Source organism: Globicephala melas, chromosome 1, assembly GCF_963455315.2.
Source record: "Globicephala melas chromosome 1, mGloMel1.2, whole genome shotgun sequence".
Classification (NCBI taxonomy): domain Eukaryota; kingdom Metazoa; phylum Chordata; class Mammalia; order Artiodactyla; family Delphinidae; genus Globicephala; species Globicephala melas.
In genome coordinates this window covers 47629833-47649739 of record NC_083314.1, presented here as the reverse complement: position 1 = coordinate 47649739, position 19907 = coordinate 47629833, and the positions used below count along the sequence as shown (strand labels likewise).

Genomic DNA, 19907 nt, shown 5'->3' with positions numbered 1-19907 from the left:
TTGCTGTTTTCCTAGCTGTGAGTTGTTTTTGAGAGAAGAGGGGTACAAAAAGGTCTTTACTCTGCCTTATCGAAATTGGAAAGTAGTGATTTCTTTGCCTCGCATTTTTATTGAGATGTAATTTACATACAGCAAAATTTTGGGATGACCAAAAAGTTTGTTTGGGTTTTCCATAAGATGGTACGGAAAAGGACGAACAAATTTCTTGGCCAACCCAATACACAGATCTTAACTGTTTTAGTTCAAGGAGTATTGACAAATACACTCACCTATGTTACCCACATCGCTATTAAGATCTAGAACATTCCCGTCACCCCAGATAGTTCCCTTGTGGCCCTTCCCAGTTTCCTGCTACCATCCCACTCCATCCATCCCCAACCGGGCTCTTATTTTTTTTGATTTTTTAAAAACCATAGATGAGTTTGCCCGTTGTAGAATTTCACATAAACAGAATCACACAGGATAGAGTACTGTGTGTCTGCCTTCCTTAGCTCAGTATGTTTTTGAGTCATCCGTGTTGTTACATGTATCAATAGTACATTCCTTTTAACTGTTGAGTAGTATTTTCCATGTATGACTACACCACGGTTTGCTTATCCTGCATTGTCCTGCTTATTTGGGTTGTTTCGAATTTTTGCCTATTGTGAATACAGCTGCTATGTACATATGTGTGCACGTCTTTTTGTGGACATATGTTTTCAGATATGAAAACTCCTTGAGTAAGGTAGCTGGGCCATAGGGTTAGCTTTATAAGAAAGTTATAAGTTACTTATATATATGTTACATATGTTAGCTTTATAAGAAACTGACAAACTGCTTTCTGAAGCGCCTTGTACCATTTTGCATTCACACCAGCACTTTATAAGAATTCCAGTTATTCCACATCCTTGCGAACCCTTGTGTGACCAAGATTTTCATTTTACATGTCTGGTGGGCGTATATCACTGTGGGTTTTGCCATAATTTTTCCAAGTGTTCCCTAGTCCCTGGAAGAGCATGTTAGAGCCCTGGACAGGAGTCTCTTAGCACTCTTTTTGGGTGTCACTTGTACTTCACAAGTGTAGCTGTTTACGGGCAAGAGAAAATCGTTAAGGTGCTATACTAGTAGTAACGCGAGTTTGCATGTTTACAGAGGATGGTGACTGCAGCCCACTGGGAGATCGCTCCCTGGCAAACAGAAATATTAATATGTCATTTCTGAACTTAGAAAAGAGGCCTCGGAGGCCATTAATGAAGGATTACAAAACCGTTGACATCTATGGGTCATCTAGCTGTATCTTCATGACTTTAGTGCTATGGATAAAAATAATTTGGAGGCAGAGAAGGGATATGAGAAAAAGTTTTATAACTGAAATAAGAAAAAGCACTTGGGAATCCGTGGAACTGCTAAGGACACACACAAAGCCATTTCAAATGGTGGCACTGCTATTTAAAAGAAAACTGTTGTCAAGCTGCCAATTTATACTCCCCGAATGATTGACTCGTTTTTTAATTTGGTTTACCCGCCAGTAATGTACTATTCATTTGTGAAGTGTATGTGTAAGTCTTTTGACCAATGTTTTATATTGTTTTTTGTTTGTTTTTTATTGAGTTGTGGGAGTTCTTCACATTTTCTGGATACAGATTTACTGTCCGATATAAGTATTGCAAATATGGTCTCCCACTCTGGTTTCCCTATTTATTTTAGCGATTGTCATTTCATGAGCTGAAGTTTTAAACTTCGATATTCTCTAATTTATCATTTTTTCCTTTTATACTTAGGGCTTTTGGGTCTATCTTCAAGCCAGGAAAGTGTTCTGTTTTCTTCTAGAAGCCTTATGGAAATTATTGCCTTTTGAACTGGCCTCTGAAAAACCCTAGAAGGGCCTCAAGGGGACATGGTGAGGTCCGGCCAACATGACCTCTGACCTTCTACCTCTTTCACCCCTTCCTTCCTCTATCTCCACCTCAATCAAAGCAGCCCAGCCCCTCTTCACGTTACGTATTGAGGTTTTTAATTAAAATTTCATTTAACAATAAGATTCCATGCCCCCTCCCCTTTATTTAGCCAGTCCTGAACTATAAGTTCCTTGAATACAGGAATCATGCATATATTATTCTTAATGTTTTCAGCTATGCAGAGTGCCTGGGCACACTGTAAACGCTTAATTTAAAAACTTTAATTGATAAAAATCTAACGAAATTTGAACTGGGAAGAGGGGCTCTATCACTTTAGCCAAGTCTTACATAAGATGTATTCCTGGGCTTCAAATCTGGGTCGGGCTCCAAGGAAGGGAGAAAGGCTCCCAGTGGGAGTGAGATCAGAGACCTCTGCTTGCATCAGTCTCCACAGGAAGCAGTAGGAAAAGCATCACCTTACGCTTATGTAACCTTTTACTATTTATAAAACCCTTTCATATACCTTATCTCCCCACAAAAATGTTCCTAAATGTAAAAGCCTGCCCCTACTCACAAAGACAAGCAAATACCCTAGAGTTTCAAGTCTATGGGAGGGTGGGGGGAGTGAGGAGACTGGCCACATTTCCAAATAGGACAAAATTCTGCACTTTGGAGTAAAGGGAAGGGCACCCAAGGGGTCCTTTTAAAACCCTCCCTCCCCCCAAATTCCTACTGATGCTCAGAATCTCACCAAGCTCTATCCCTTCAGGCTAAGTCTTTCATCCCAGTTAAATGCAGATTCTGCTGGGGTGACAGGCCGATGTTACTCATCTCCTTTCTCCACATGGTGTGGCAAGATGGGCTGTGTGGAAAGGTCAGTATTGCCAGGAGATAGTTCCAGCTGGAAAGCTAGGGGCCCCCAGGGTCTCCCTCCCAAGTCTCACAACTGTGCTCTGGTCCGAATCCGCAGACATCACCCCTGTCTCTGAGGTAGACGGGCAGCTGTGACCTAAGATACAGGATGACCTCTCTTCCTGTCTGTGGCAGCCACCTCCACCCTGACGCCTGGTTTCTGCCCTCACATTTTCACTACTTATCTCTGGGTAACCCCATCTAATCTAAGAAGTCATCTCAAGTCTAGAAAATGAAGATTTAGAGACATATTGGCTAGATACCGTAAAGATTGCTTTTTGAAGTACATAAAAAGCTTTGCACAGTGCTAGCACATAATAGGTATTCAATAACCTCTGTTTTGAAAGTAAGTTTCAGAGTTTACCCCAGGCTTCCGGTCTATTTCACAGACCTAGAACTAATCATGGGCTGGGCTGGGCTAAGTCATTTTTTTGAGGAAAAAGGAGATAGCTTTCTCAGGCCAAGCTTAACAATTTTTAAAAGGCCTATAGGATGTAAATTACCTGTACCCTTAAATCTTCCTCCCGGCTTCCACCTCTATTAGGGTTCTCCAGAATCGATATCCAGCAACTTATTTTCCCTCTGGTTGTCTCCTTCCCTTGGTTCCATCTGACAGAAAAGTTGAGAAAAGAGCCACCAGTACATGTGATTTGTTTTATCTTTTCCAGTCATCCTGCACCAATGGTTAGGGCTCAGGAAGTAAGGAAGGGGATCAAGGAACTGCTTCCAACCCCTTGATAAATGTCACCTATCTATCCCACCAATTCATCAGCACTGAATCTCAAAATGATGCTTTCTTGTCAGATCTGGATTAAGCCATTTTCACTCTGGCTGAAGTGAGTATCCCAGTGCCCCAGCAAGAAACTTGGGCTCTGGAGACGATATAGGATTCAGATTCAGCAAGTAGTTTTTGAATGTCTGCTATGTGTCAGGCAAGCATTGTACTGATTCTGTGTGTGTGTCTGTTTAATTTACATTCAACGTGCATTGTACAGCTAAGGGAAGCAGGACTCAGTGATACTGAGTAACTCGCCTACCTACAGCCAATGAGTGGGAAGGTCAGGATTCTAACCTAGGTTTTATAGCTCCAAGTCCAAGTCCAGGGTTCTTTCCATTCAATCACAGATGCCATTACAGGGACAACGCCTGGCCACCTCCTGCAGCATCCCCCTAGAATATTAGAGATCACATCAGTCTCTCTCCTCCCCAAACATCAACTGCATGGCCACGGGTCCATTTCACTTACAGAAGCTGCCCAGCTCAAGAGTTCTGTCTTGTTGTTTTCTCTCACTGATAGAATGCAGGGCACATAGGAAAGTGACAGTTTACTGGGGACACTTAACAATCTCAAAGCCTTCTCTTATATAGTATCCCCATAACCCTGTGACATAGGATAAATAAGCTTTATTTGCTCTGGGGAGGGAGAGGAGAGTAGGGGGAGGGAGGAAGGAAGTAGAAGAAAATTAGTGAGTGATGTAGGATTCAGCCATAGAGGATCAAAGCACTAAGAATCCTTACTTACGGGGAGCAAGATAAGATCCCTGGGTGGCTGGGAGAATTGAGGGATTAACTTAATTTCTTGAGTACCTACTGGATGCCAGACAGTGGTTGTTATGAATATTATCTCATTTCATGGAATCCTGCAATCATATTTTTTAATGGAATCAGTGTGCAAAATTGAATTAATCTTTACAATTTTTGGATTCATTTCATACTATCCTTATTGATCCATGCTTGTTCCCTACTTATTTATTTTCTAATTCTTTCAATCACTAATTTTAGTGATATGATGAGCACCCTTGAACTCACATCCAAGCCGAGAATTAAGACACTGATGCTAAATTACATTTACTCATGTGCTCCTTCCCGTTCCTCTCCGACCTCCCCTTACCTAAGTCAACCACCTCGCCTATCATTCCCTTGCTCGTTTTTAGTTTTATTACATATATATGGAAATCTCAGAATACACTGTTTATTTTGGTTATATTTAAATTTTAATAAAAGGACCTTCTTTTTTAGCTCAACGTTGTTTTGCTAAATTCATCCATACGGTTACTGCAATACCACTGCCGTCTGTTCACTGTCACAGCTAGATGGTATTCCACTGTGTGACCGTTCCACAATTTATTCATTCTTCTTTCTAAGGCCTGGTGTGTGGTATCCAGCCTTTGGCTATTGCAAACAGTGCTGCTAAGAACACTCTTGTGTCCACTGGTGTCCTCGGATAAGACTGTCTCTGAGATTTATATGCCTAGGGGTGGAAATGCTGGGCCCACTTTACAGATAAGGAATCTGAGGCTTAGCGAGCTTAAGGAAACTGTTCAAGATCACACAACTAGCAAATAACCAGGTCCAGGATTTGAATCCAGGACTGTTATGAAGAGCAGAAGGTGAGGAAAAAGTAGGGGAAAGGAGTTATGAGGAGTATTCTCCCACCCCTACCCCATGCTCACACACTATGGGGTGAGGCCACCCACAGAGCCATTTAATCATCCCCAGATCAAGGCCACATCACAGGCGCAGACAACAGGAAGGGAAAACAAGACCTGCAGCTGCCCTGTGATGTCAGCGATTGGGCAGATGGGCATTCAAATAAAAATTAGAATTACCAGGCAAATATGCCCTCGGCAGGCCAGCTGTTCGCTGGCTCCAGGCTTACAGGATTCACAGATCTGTGTATGTTTAAGTAATGGCAGGGCCCATAAAACCCCTCTTCATTCTCTAGTAGGTCTGTGTCTTTATTCCTGTCTTACCCCTAGGTTCTTCATGACATTTTTTTTTCTTAAATTCCATATATATGTGTTAGCATACGGTATTTGTCTTTCTCTTTCTGACTTACTTCACTCTGTATGACAGACTCTAGGTCCATCCACCTCACTACAAATAGCTCAATTTCGTTTCTTTTTATGGCTGAGTAATACTCCATTGTATATATGTGCCACATCTTCTTTATCCATTCATCCGGTGATGGACACTTAGGCTGCTTCCATCTCCTGGCTATTGTAAACAGAGCTGCAATGAACATTGTGGTACGTGACTCTTTTTGAATTATGGTTTTCTAGAGAATGGACTTGAGGATATGGGGAGGGGGAAGGGTAAGCTGTGACAAAGCGAGAGAGTGGCATGGACATATATACACTACCAAACGTAAAATAGATAGCTAGCGGGAAGCAGCTGCATAGCACAGGGAGATCAGCTTGGTGCTTTGTGACCACCTAGAGGGATGGGATAGGGAGGGTGGGAGGGAGGGAGACGTAAGAGGGAAGAGATATGGGAACATATGTATATGTATAACTGATTCACTTTGTTGTAAAGCAGAAACTAACACACCATTGTAAAGCAATTATACTCCAATAAAGATGTAAAAAAAAAAAAAAAACCCTCCTCACAGGGCCCCCAGGCACAGATCCTGTTTCTCTGGACCGAGGCCTCATTCTTTCCCAAGGCTGCAGACCTGTCCTCACTCAGACCTTCACCTTACAATGGAATTTGCTGAAGGTGATTAGGAGAACGAGTGTGGGACCCAACTGGGAAAACTATCTCACACTGAAGCCCTACAGAGAGAGGGTCAGGGCGATCATCTCACGCGGGAAGGACAGCCAGTGTGATCTTGGATCATCAGAGAGCATCTGGGCGCTCAGTGTGCAGCATCCAAGTGCCCTGGGCAGAGGAGTTGCCTGCCAAGAAGTATCAGATTTGGCTCTTGCCCTTGGAAAGCTTATATTCTGGATAAAAAGAGAGAAAATGAACAACAGATGAAAAGTTAAATAAATGGCTTAGGTCTCTCCTAGGAGAGGTGTCTAGAGAGGTTTTGCCTCTCGGAAGGCAGAGCACAGACGCAGGAGGTTGCGAAAGGCCAGGACTAAGAGCACAGGGCCAGAGTCTGCAGTGCCCTCCTGCCAGCCCTTCGGAGCCTCATGCCCCTCTCTATAAAACAGGAGGATGGGGCTTCCCTGGTGGCGCGGTGGTTGAGAGTCCGCCTGCCGATGCAGGGGACACGGGTTCGTGCCCCGGTCCGGGAAGATCCCACATGCCGCGGAGCGGCTGGGCCCGTGAGCCACGGCCGCTGAGCCTGCGTGTCCGGAGCCTGTGCTCCGCAACGGGAGAGGCCACAACAGTGAGAGGCCCGCGTACCGCAAAAAACAAAACAAAAAAAACAAAAAAAAAAACAGGAGGAGGATGCTTGCTTCCTAGGGCTGCCGGGAGGATTAAACCGTGTTTGTAAGGCATATAGTAAGTGCTTCGTGAAGAGCGACGATTTCTACATCTAGTTCTCTGCTCAAACTCTAGGGTTACAGGATGTGTTCCTTCCTCACCTCTGGGTCTGTTTCTTTCTTTCTTGATTGGTGGTGAATATGTACACATGGCATTTTCTTCTACAGTTTATAGAACATGTCCCTGCTCCTCTACCCTCTAAAACCTCCTATCTACATAAGCTTAGACACCCCATAGGTGGTTGGTTGGCCCTGCTCTGGGGCCGCACTTATTCTAGTGGAAGGGCTGGCACCCCCGAATCTCTCTGCCCAGCCGGCTGCCAGCCTGTCTGGCTCTGGGACAGACACCTCCTCTGGGACAGGGACAGAGGGGCAGGGGCACGTGGCACTGAGACAAAAAGGCCCGCAGATGGGACAGCTGCCAGCGTCCAGAGGGAGCCCTGTGTGGGGCCTTAGGTGGAACCATAGGCCACGTGCCCCACTCACGGCTCACCTCCCGAAGCCAATGGCCGGGGCAGGCAGCACTGAACGCGCCCTTCATTCTAGAGGCCAGCCTCCTTCGCTCCTGCTCAAAAGAGGACTTAACTCAGGCTGCTGAGCAGGTGGCCGACAGCTGCTCCTTCCACAGAGCAAGACTGTCTCTGTGGCTGCAGAGCAGGCCCAGATGCCACCCCTCTGCATGAGAATGTTTCCTCCTGGCCGAGACAAGTCCTCCGCAGAGCTGCCTGCCAAGAGCCATTGGCCAGTGAAAGGGGCCAGGGTCCCAGGACTCCCCTGGCTGCCCACAAGCACTAGCTCCCCTCTTCTCTTGCAAAGTCCCCGTATCTTAGCAACTGCCTTGTCCGCCCCGAGTCAGGAAAGGAAATCTGTTTGCCCTCTGGCCTGGGTTCAGTCTTCCCCAAGGCCAGGCCACAATGAGGACTGATATTACTTTTGGGTAATTGCCCCCTATTCATCTCCCCAGGAGTCAACTCCCTTTCTCCCCGTGATGCAGGGAGAGGAAGTTGGCCTCGACCCAGCGTGCTACTGAAAACCCAGGGTTTCTGTGATTTGAATGTGACTGTGATGTCTTAGGTTCTAGAAGCCCCCTTCCTAGCTCCTCACCCCTTCCTTGCCATTTCCTGGGACTTGCTGCCAATCTAGGCCTTGCCGGCTTGTAGATTGACATCATCCTTGCTATTGGTTACAACTGACCTGATAAAGCACTTACTGGAAAACCCTGACGATTTCACTTTTAAAGCACATGATTGAAATGATTTCCCTTAATATCCTAGCAAACCTCCACACAGCTATTCTGTAGTCGAGGTAGGCTCCATTTTAATCTACTCCAGAGCCACTTACATACTCTGCACCTTGAATGAGATTATCCACATCAGTTTCCTTTCCTGAGTTTCTGCAAAAGCTACAAGTCAAGAGTATAATTCTGGTCCCGGGGTTAATTAGAAAACGGTGTACTGGAGGCGCCTGATCAGTTAAATTGGTTTTGAAAGACACAGGGTTGTTCTTTTTTAACTCTGCCAGTTCAAAGTCCAATTAGTTTGTTGCCTTTTGAGAGCCCTTTGAAAAGCCTGTGTGACGAGTGAGGCCTATTACATTTAGCTCGCAGGGCACCCGTGGATCGGTCCTAATCTCTTGGCCAGGGCAGAGCGCCCTCTTGAACGAAAGCTACCTTGTTTTGTTTCTAGCTGACAGATAACCTGTTTTCCTGCAAGTACAACTTATATTCGACCCGATAGACTTTCCACGGCCAACGGCTCCATGACAAGTTCTGGCCCCCAGAAAAAGTTAGAGACCTAGCACCAGGATGTCCGCAACCTTGGGCCTGGATCTCTAATACTTAGAGCTGCCATTGTTTGAGTCCCTATCTGTACCAGCTCCTGCCTCAGGTGCTTTGCACGTATCACCTCTAATCCTCACAGCCACCCTGCCTGGAAATGTAGGCATTATTACCCCCACTTTTGCTAATAAGAAAACAGAGGCTAGGAGAGGCTAAGTTCCCCAGAGTCACACACACAGAATAAGCAACAGTGTCAGGATTCAGTCTCGGGCTAGTTCATCCACATCTCTTATTCTTTCCCACCCTGTGGCTGGGGGAAGAGCCCCCTGTCCCTTTCGGTGCCTGCAAGGTAGGTCTCAGTGCCTGAGAAGATGGGGCTATTTCTCCCTCCTTGGGAGAAATGTGCTCACCCCATGGCAGATGCAGGAGACGGAGCCAAAGGTTTTCTGCAGGCAGTGGGCGGGGCCGTGACTCAGCCTCCCCCAGAAGAGTGGTGGGCTCAGGGGTGATGGCCGAGTGGTGCTGTGAGACAGCAGCGGACTTACCGTATGAATGGAGAGAAAGTACAAAGGTCAGGGCAGCAACAAAACAAACCACGGCCAGGGGACAGCTCAGGCAGATAATTGACTAATCCAATTTCCAGCAGGCTCTGCGGTGTGTCTTTCAGACACCATCATTTTCCACCAGGCCTCCAGCTTCTCCAGGAGCCCAGATTTCCACCCATACCCTCACCCCTACCTCACCTGCATTGGTGTGCCTATGCATCCTTCCCAGCCCATGAGCATTTCGTTCCAGCCTTCCCTCCCCTCCCCCATACCTCCTCAGGTCCCCACTCCACCCCATGCCCCCAACCCCACATTCCCTTCTGGCCCGCTGGCATAGCAGAGGTTAAGAGCATCGGTTCTGAATTTACAGGACTCTAAATCCCTGTTCTGCCACCCGCAGGTTGTGTGACTTTTGGTGTGTCACTTAAGCTCTCTTTCCTCATCTGTAAATGGGGATAATAACAGGTAACAGTGTCTACCTGTTATGGGATGAATTATACCCTCCCTCAAATATTCATCTGTTAAAGCCTTACCCCCTAGTACCTTGGAATGTGACTATATTTTGAGATAGGTGGTTAGAGGGGTGATTAACTCAAAATGAGGCTGTTAGGGTGGGACCTAATCCAAGCTGACTAGTGTCCTTATAAGAAGAGAAAGGGACACCAATGGTGTAAGAGCCAAGGAAAGAAGCCCTGGAAGACATTAATCCTGACTACACCTTGATCTTGGACTTCCAGCCTCCAGAATCATGAGAAATAAATTTCTGTTGTTATAAACCACCCAGCCTGTGGTACCTTGTTATGGCAGCCCTAGCAAACCAATACACTACCTCATAGAATTGTTGTGCAGATTCAACTAGACGAGGCATCTAAATTGCTCTGCAAAGTTCTAGGCTCCCCCGAGGTGTTTTCTCTAAGTATTGCCACCATGACTATGCAGCCACTTAACTTCCTTTACCACCCATTTGTTAAGTTCTTTGGTATCTGAGATCTGTCTCCCAGGCCTTGGGAAGGGTTAAGCTCCTGTAACAGTGAAGTAAGCTCTTTGAGGGCCCAGGTTGTGGATTTCTTGCCTTCACTTCCAAACAATCCCAGTGCCTCACTTATGAGAGGTGCTCAAGAAACATTTGTAGGTACAATATTCTTTCAATAAATATTCAGGGACTAGAGCAGGGAACAAAGCAAACAGTCTCTGCCCTCAGGGAGTTTATGGTTTAGCAGGGAAGGAAGAGACATTGAACCTGTCATATCATTTGCTTTGAGTGGTTTCCTTTTTCAATCAAGAAGGGGGTGCTGGCTTGAGTCCTGGTGATCCCAGTGTGAGAGAAGATGTCAATTAGCACGCACTGTGCGCCTACGTGCCAGGCATCATAATAAACACTCTTCTATGTCAACTTATATAATGTTCACAACAGCCCCAAGCAGTTGGCTCTGTTATTTTAGTCTTGCAGATGAGAAAACTGAGGCACAGCGAAGTAACTTTCCTAGGCTCACACAACTTATAAGAGTGAAAGCTGGGATTCAAACTCAGAATCTGCATCAGAGCCCCAGATATGAGGAGGAGTGTGTGATGAAACCCTGATCAAAGACAGTTCTCCCAAGCTTGGGACTCTGTTTCCTTGGCTGGGCACGAGCCGCTGTGCCAGGGGCTGGTGGACCTGGACTCCCCTCTATGCTGTAGAATGAGGCCTGAACAGGGGGAAGCACTCCCATGATGGAGCCCCACTCTTTCCCTCCTGCCTTCAGGAGGGCTTTGTCCCACAGCTCCTGGGCAGGGGACCAAGACAGACGGCGCCAACCAAGAAGTGTATCCACGGGAGGTCGTTATCTCAATGTCCCCTGCTTTGTCTCCCTCAGGCTGTGGATCTCACTTTGTTGATGTAAACAATAGGTCCAGAAGGGACTTTGCTTGTTTTCTTCCACATTTACTGCATGTTAATGAGACGCCCCTCATAGTGTTAAGTCTGTGTAAGAGGCTTCCGTCAAGGCCTAGGAGATGGATAGGAGATCTGAAGGGTTCCAGATGAAGCAAACACTGCAGGGAGGGAGTGGAGAACCAGGGACGGCACTCAAAGCCTGTCTCCAAGGGAAAAAGGTCAGGCCTAGAGAATTTGTGAAAGTTTTTGGAGAGAGATATTAGAGGAGTGTGAGTCCCACCCCACGCAAGTGGGGCTGAATGCCTGCCTCTCACCTCGCCCCCAGGGACAGCAGGGGCGGTGGGTCCCTTGGAGAGCCTGACATGTGCCTCCTGATGCCTGGGGGTCTGACTCCAGCCTGGAAAACTGAAAAGATGAGCAGTGGGCTGGCTGGAGGCTCTGGCTGCAGAGAAAAGGCAGAGCAGCTGCTGCCTGGTAATTCTAGGGCCAAATGAGGCCCCAGTGCTTCCAATGGATGGGCCAGTCATGGGTCTCTGAGAGAAAGAGACTAGCAAAGGGTCATCCAAGCAGCTGTCCAAGAGGGCGTCCTGGAGGGACAAACAAGACTGCAGCAGAGAGACGCCGGGGCACCTCCCAGGAAGAAGCAAGCCACCAGCCAGAGGTGGAAAGCATTCACCCTGGTTGAGAGAGCTGGAGGAATCCCCCAGAGACAGGGTCTCCCATGAGCCCGGAAACGACCCACCAGAGTCCTCCCAGGTTCAGAGAGCCAGAGGCCTATCGCAGGAGGCATGAGCCCCAGGTCTGAGCCCCTTGCGCCCTCACCTCACCTCCTCCCCTGCTCTTCTCAGGCCTGGGGGCGGGGTCAGAAAGTCCAGGTGGCAATCGGGGTAGGAAGGAGTAGAAGGGCAAAGCTGGGAAGAGAGGAGCCAGTGCCATCCCCTCCCCAGGGGCGGGCCTCCTGTCTGCAGCCGCCTGCTGCCGACTCCCATGACCAGTGCCCAAAACCGGGATTGGGGAGGGGGGTTCATTTGCATGGCAAAGCCTTCTTCATTTAACCCAAAGCATTCACCTTTGAAGAAACATCAGCTTTCCTTTAAAGAGAGACCTTCTCTGGTACATTTTAATTGTTTTGGAGGAATGATATTTTGTATATCTCTGTCTCATCACCACAACTGAAAACTGAGCTTTTGTGAGCAGGCCCTCCAGCTCATTCTCCTGTGGTCCCCTCCATGGGGCCCATCACCAGAGACTCTGGAAGATTCGATGACTCACGCAGTCCTTTCAGGGGCACGCTGATTGTACAAAGGGAGGTAGGGGCATAAGCAAGGTCAACCCACTCCATCTTCAGATTGCTCCAGCTGAACAAATATATAAACCATCCCTCAGCCTTTTCTCTCCCTGCGTTTTCACGCAGTAGGGGGCACCAATAAAAATACCACCTCGTGTTCGTATAGCACTTTACAGTTTCAAAGCCACTCTCACATCCCAAAGTCACCCTCCACCCCCAAACTCACCCCAAGTCATTCCCATCCCGTTTCCACCCACACTGCTGCTTTTCCTGATGGCCAGCCCCGTGCCATTCTCTGCAAGGGAGAGGCCGCGTGCCCCCTCCCGGGGAGTCCATGTGTTATGGGAAGTGTTTCCTCATAAAGAGTCAGCCGGCCAGAAATGTGGGCAGAGAGCAAAGGGCAGCGTGTTCAGGTTCTGTTTATTATGTCCTCACAGCCTTGTTTATAGTAGAGGTGAGTGACATTATTCCACTTTGCATGGTAATGAAACAACTCAATGAGGACTCCATCAGCCAAGCGTTTCTACAGCAGATGAGCTGCTACAGATCTGTGCCGCCACGTGTGACTCGGTGAGTGCTACCACGCCTGGAGGGCACATCAGCCCAGCCGCCTTCTCTGTACCTGGCAGAGGGGAGGGAGCAGAGGGGCGGAAGGGAGGAAGAATCAAGAAGAGAACTGTTTATTGAGAAGACCAGGACCCCACACCAGGGAAGGCCAGTGGCCCCATCCTGCCATCTCTCATCTTGGTCCACAGCATCTTGTGAATCCCAAGAGGTCACAGGGACAGGAAGACATCTCTGCTCTTGGCTTCTTCCTTCACAGTCTCATGCCAAGTGGCACAGGCTCCCCACGCCAGGGGGGACTTTGCCACCTCCTTTGCTTCTAAAACGGAGGATGCCGATTTGAAGAGGGCTGACACTTGGCAGACTGAAGGACAGCCTCGGATGGAAAATTGTAATTCGTCTGCCTTGCTTGGAAGTGGGCACTGACAGGGTCAGGAGAGCTCTGGGTGCTCTTGTTGATGGGAGACGATCCTGCCTCTGAACTCACCACTCATCACCTCTCCCTTCTGGTTTATGGAGAAGCAGATGCCACGGGAGCTGCGTGTCTTTCCCCCCTGCTCCTTCCTCTTCAGTCTTCCCCATTCCCAGCCCGGCTCTCCGCACAGTGAGTTCATGCCTTTCCCTCACAGCCCAGGGCCTGGAGCGCCCAGACACCCGGCCCTGCTGAGGACAGGCGCCCAGGGCCTGCACCCAGAGGCTGGGCCTGCAGCCTGAGCAGAGAGCCATTTCACAGCTTTGGTTAATCCAGAGCAGCCAGTTCTGCGGAGAGCACCAGAGCGTAAAATCAACTCGAACCTTCTAGCTGCCCATCCAGCCTAACACCAAAGGGAATGGTGAGGGCTTAGGGCAGCACCCAAAACCCCGTGGTGGCCCTGGAGAAGAAAGCCTCAAAGAGCTTGCTATTCTGAGGGTAAAACACCGTCCCTTGAGAAATTTGAAGTTGTTGTGCTACCGCTATTATTACTACTACACACCCCTCACCCACTACCTGAGTCCAGCTACCATGTCGCGTGGCCTTGGGTACAGAGGCACGGCCTAACACGGAATGACCAAGCACGAGAGCACATGAAAACAAACAGCGAAGCAGCCTAGGAGGAGAGATTGGAGGAAGCCCTGTGAACAAGACCCGGCAGGCGAGGAAAGCCCCAAGGACCCCTTCAGCCCCCACTGTTGGCGGACCCACTGCCTGACAACGCATTCAGCTGGGGCAGAAACATTTTTATCTCAAAAGTCAGAGAGGGCATAGAGGCAACCACCCTAAGAGTCAAATTCAGGGCTGGCAGGTTCCTGGTTATTGTGCTTGTTTGTGTCTGGGTGTGCTCCAGCCCTCTCAGCTCACACAGCTGTGTTTTACCCTTAGCTGTGTTCCTCACTCCTCAGGCCCAGCATCCCAACCTCACCTATACATTGGACCCACCTGTGGAGTAGTTAAAAAACTGATGCCTTGAGTTCCAACCCCAAGATGCTCTGGGGCGGGACCCAGACATTCGGGTTTCTTTAACTCCCCAGGTGATTCCATTGAACAACCAAGGGTGAGAGCCTCTGTCTTAGACCACTGTCTTAGACCATCTTTTTTTCAAAGTCTGGTCCACAGGCCACTACACACCTGGGAGCTTATTTAAAATGCAGACTTCTGCATCCCACCCCAGATCTATTAGATCAGCGTCTCTGGGTGTGGAACCTGGAAATTAGCACTTATAACAGGCTTTCCGGGTGATCCCTGCACATCCTCAACTTTCATAATAAACGCTGCTCAGGGAACATTCCTCACCCCAGAAGTGCCCAGGGCTATGAAGGGTCCTTACTGATCGTGTTCTATTTGGCTTGCCAAGGGCAACAGGAAATCTCACACCAGCCCCCAAACGGGTTAATACTCATGTGGGGCTGAAAGGCCACTCAGGGATGGAGAGCAATCCTAAAAGTCACAGCTCTGCCCGGCCTACTGCATGGCTTGCCTTGAGCCTTTAAAGGTCCCAAGCACAGAGCAAGCCTTGTGCCCTGAAGGCAGTCCAGAGCACAAGCCCGGCGTGAGGAACCCAGGAAGACGTGGAGAAGCGGCCACTGTGGGTGCCCACCAAACGAGGCGGAGTACGGCTTGTGGAGAGGCTGAGGGAGAGGGCGGGGCAGGGCGATGTGGAAGGTCAGGGATGAGGTATGCTTAGATATTGCTCTAGATGTTGTAAACATATCTGTTTGTTTCGTCACAGACCAAAATCTCGGTTGGCATGACCAAAGTGCCTGAAAGTATCATCAGAGCAGAGAGCTCTGTGCCTCCTGGTGGAAGCAGGACATAAAGGGTGTGAGAAAAGCTCCCCCAGTGGGAAGACCATCTCTGTGGTGTACTAGTCTAGTGCTCATAATTCTTTCTGTCTCACACACACACACACACACACACACACACTCCACGGGAGTACCATAAACATAACTATCACGTTCCTCTACACACGAACATACGCCCACAGACGCTCACTTAGCGGCAAATCTCAGGATACCCAAGCTGGATCCTTCACACCTCCCCATCGTGGGAGGAAGTCACCAGGTGCCATGACACCACCATCTGCATCCTTCGTTCCACCAATAGTTGGCAAGAACTCTAGGCCCCAGAGAAGGCGACCGCAAAACACTCTTGTTCAGACTTTTCTCCTGGGGACAGTGGAAGTGGTAAAAAGGCCCCTCTTAGGACGTTTCAGGCCTCCATAACTCTGTGCTGTTCCCATTTATAGGCACCTCCTAGTGGACAGTAGAGTTGGCAGCAGACGTACATTTCATATGTAAACAACATTGAAAATACCCTGTTCCGGAATTTGATCATTAAAATAATTCTAGCAGCTTAAACTAAGGATGGTTTTTCACCAGTGGGGGCGGGGGAATACTATCTGATCTAACTAGGAACACCCACACGAGGCTGCAGAGTTCTTGAACGTGAAATTCCACAGGTCTCTTCAGGAGGCCTGTGTTCTCTCTCTCCTCGATGGTTCGTACAGACATGTCAGCTCTCACTAACAGATACTCACAGATACACGGCGGGGCAGCGGACCCTAACAGCCCGCGGGACTCAAGAGCCTTCTTGGCTTTGTCTAGCTGCAGCCAAGGAAGGAAGAGATTCATAAAGTTACTGGACAGAAATGCAAGCACTGGAACACCCGCACATCTAAAACGGCTCATCCCCGCTGCACGAGGAGCCTGCTTCAGCCCAATTGTCAATCACCTGCATTCCAGAGCTTACACCTAATCATGTGCTGTTTCATTTAGTCAAGCTGAAAGTTTTGGAGATCTGCAGTGAATCCAAATCCATCGGCTGTGAGTTACCCCAATAGTACCTCCAGCACGTTCTCTGTGATTCAGTCCACCCAGGGACCAGCCTCCCCCAGGCTCCTCTTCCACATTCTGGTCTCTCTGCTGAGGATTCATCTCCTCGGCACTGCAGTCTTGGGCCAAAGTCAGCTTTTTCCCGGGCAGCTGGAGTAAGTTTCCTGTGTCTTGCTCATCTTCCAGGGAAAAGTTTCCTGATGTATTTCCAAAAGCAGCACCGGGATACCATGAAGACGTCTTAGGAAGGTTCTCTACAACCAGATGTTCACAGTGATCTTCTTAGCCTCACCTCCTGTTCCACGTTCAATCCCAAAAAGTCAAGAAGGAAGCTGTTGGTCAGCCAAGATGGCCCTCACGAGAGGAACCTTTCTAAAAAAGCATGCTCCCAGGAAGCAAGCTGGAAAGAGAATTACAGCCTAAGTTCCCATTCTCCCCCATCGGAATTACATGACCTGCATGAAGGGGGGAAGAGGGAGAGACAGGAGAAGTATTAGGCACTGTGAGAGCTGTCCATGCTAAGGGAATTCACCTCCCTTTACCAAGCCATCCATCGTTCTAAGAGATCAGTGATGTGTGATACCACAGGGAGGTGAGGGCAGAGAATACGTTAAGCAACAGAGAGGTTATATGGTGGCCCACTGCACAAAAATCTACTGGTGCTACATTCCCTGCTCATTCAACTTCGGGAAAACTTCTTGGTAGAACTGAGGAAGACTTGCAAGCTGTCTCTTTCTCAATAGCAGTTCCACATCGGAAGTGGTGAAGGACATCTCCCAAGACCCTTTCTGGAATGGCAAGGGTATGGGAGTCTTGTGAATCTCCTAGGCTGAGATGGACAGTGACACTGGTCTTATGCAAATGGAAGAAACAGCCAACTCCATGGAGTGTGCCCCTTCTCTCAGAGGCCACCTATCAGTGACAGTGGTAGAAACCTGGGATTCCACTGAGACCTCTCTCCTAAACCGTGAGGTCCCAGCACGCGGGACCGGCTATTACATTGTGATGGCAAATCACAGACGTAAGCCAGAGTCTTCTAGCTCTTCCTCATAAGAGTATAGGACAAGTTAAGAGAGTCGAGAGTCCTAACTGAGGAGGGTGTGGAAGTGGTGGAAATTGCATTTGCATTATTTACAGATTAGCCCAGCATGGCATATCTGCCTTCTCAGTGGAGATGACCCAAGGCATTATGGAGGGCAAGTTGCCGACCCAGAGAAGGGTGACAGCGACAAGGTGCTACCACTAACCAAAACACAAATATGGGTTAATGGAATAGAGTCCGAGCTCTGGTGGCTGGATCATACTTTGGAATGGCCCTTCATCCCTTCCTCACTCCCGGGCTCCCAACCTAAAGGCCACTGCTTTTGAACACCTATGACATTTCACATTAGAATATGGTCTTGGCAGCAAGGGGAGGGGAAAGCCGGTGATCTCCAAGAGTCCCCATCTGAGGTCTAACTGAGCCGCCTCTGGCTCTGGGACAGCAAATCTAAGTACATTTTGGACCTCAGGAACCGGGGGTAAGAGTCTTTCTCCATGAGACTGTGTACTTTTCCCTGGGCTTGGTCAAAGCAAGTCAGGGACGGTTCCTGCATGTTCTTCCTTGTGGCTTCTCGGGTCTGGAAGTCTATGTTTACCTGGAGACACAAACAGAGAGCACGGTCACAGGTCCTCAAGGGCCAGTTGTTATATTAATAATTATTAATAAACTGCTTTCCTGAAGGTCATCCCTTTTGATCCCAGGAAGAACCCTGTGAGGTCTGAAGACCAGATAGTCTTCATCCCAATTTATAGATAAAGATACTGAAGAAAAGGGATACTAAAAAGCTGGTCTAATTTACTCTGGAAAGTTAGTAACAGCCAAGGCAAACCCCCAAATTACTCAACTCTTAATCCATGGGTCTTTGCAATGTCAGGCAGAGTTAAACCAGAGACAAGCATGAATGTGGGTTCCCTAAAGTAGGCTTGCTCTTTTGTCCTTTCTCAGCTGCTAAGGAAACAAATACCCCAGGGAGAAAGGCTATGTTCAGAATGTACATCTCTGTTCCAACCGCATGTATAAGGAGCCTGCAGCTTTCTGACCACTGGCCAAAGACCTCCTGCATCCCAAGTCGAAGCATAACTGAAGAGTTTTAGGTATAGAATGCGCCTAAACTCATAGACAACAAATATTTGTCTCCTATAAAACTCTCCCAGGTAAAACTCTGTTTTATAACTCAGAATAGCAGTACATAGAAATTCATATTATTATTATAAGTAATTATAATAAATGATCATAAAATAATATAAATGATATAATTACTCATTAATAAGCAGTGACAAATATTGAATAGGTGTTTGACTCCTAATACTCAGAGTGGTCTTGAAAGGTGATATTATAGCCTTTTACATTGGGGAAAATGTGATTCAGAAAGACCAGGTAACTTGACCAAGATCACACAACGAGTAAGTAGTGGAACTGATATTGGAACAAGATTCCAAAGTACATGCTCACTCCATCGAGTCATGCTGCGTTCCACTAGGAAAACTAACATGGGCTTACTGGCGTCTATCTTGCAGAATCCCTATAGAAACACAGTTCCTGCTGACACATGTTTAACTGACAGACAGCTAAAATACTCCCAATAGAGCTCCTTTTTATAGAATCCTTGGGCTCTGCACCTTAAAAGGGATCCCTTTTGTATCCAGAGCCATCAGAGCAGTGAGGTTCATTTCAGAAGAAAGTCCCCATCAAACCTGGCTCAAACCCCAGCAAGGAGAGAGAGCAATGGATGGAGGTCTGACAAGACCCCACCGCCAACACACCTCCCGCGGAGCCTGCACATCCACAAACTCTTCAAAGATCCTATGGGCCTTGGAGACAAGTTTTGCAGTTGACCTGGTCTTCTTGAACTCCTCACAGGCCAACCAGAACTCCAGGTTCTCTTCACTGAACTCCGTCTTCAGGAAGGCGCGGAACGCAGCCACCCCATCTGTGGACGTGGAGGGAAGTGGAAAGGAAGGGAAATAGGAAGAGGCTTAAGTCCAAGAACTGTAGAAGAAAGAAAGGTAGTCATAACACAAGAGTGGCCCTGGGCTTCCCTGGTGGCGCAGTGGTTGAGAGTCCGCCTGCCGATGCAGCGGACACGGGTTCGTGCCCCGGTCTGGGAGGACCCCACATTGCCGCGGAGCGGCTGGGCCCGTGAGCCATGGCCGCTGAGCCTGCGCGTCCGGAGCCTGTGCTCCGCAACGGGAGAGGCCACAGCAGTGAGAGGCCGGCGTACCGCAAAAAAAAACAAAGGAGTGTCCCTGATTGTCCAGCCCTCACTGCTCTCCTCCACATCCTCTTGAAGACTCCATTCTCTTAAACACACAGGTACCGTCAGAGGCAAGCCATGCTTCTCATTCAAGGATCATAGTGATATTCTGGAGAAATGTTTAGGAAGCCATAGGAATAATGACTATGGGAAGGCCTGGTCGCTTCTAATCAGCCCTCGGTGGTGACTGCCTGTCCCCTAATGCAGAGTTGGCTGTCCCCTGGGTCTACTGGTGAGCCTGTGTTTCTA

The 19907-nt window shown here is 48.3% G+C and overlaps 1 protein-coding gene across 13 annotated transcripts in view; it reads right to left on the bottom strand.

Moving 5' to 3' along the window:
• Window positions 1–12890: 12890 nt before the first annotated feature.
• The window catches only part of RGS8 (regulator of G protein signaling 8), a 43571-nt gene continuing 36554 nt past the window's right edge, over window positions 12891–19907 (bottom strand). For all 13 annotated transcript variants that reach the window (XM_060295592.1, XM_060295626.1, XM_060295610.1 and 10 more), the window contains 2 exons: window positions 19168–19334; window positions 12891–17999 (listed from right to left, as the gene is read on the bottom strand). In XM_060295592.1, the coding sequence (XP_060151575.1) occupies window positions 17817–17999; window positions 19168–19334 (350 nt within the window). In that variant the 3' untranslated portion in view covers window positions 12891–17816. The remainder of the gene's footprint in view (window positions 18000–19167; window positions 19335–19907) is intronic.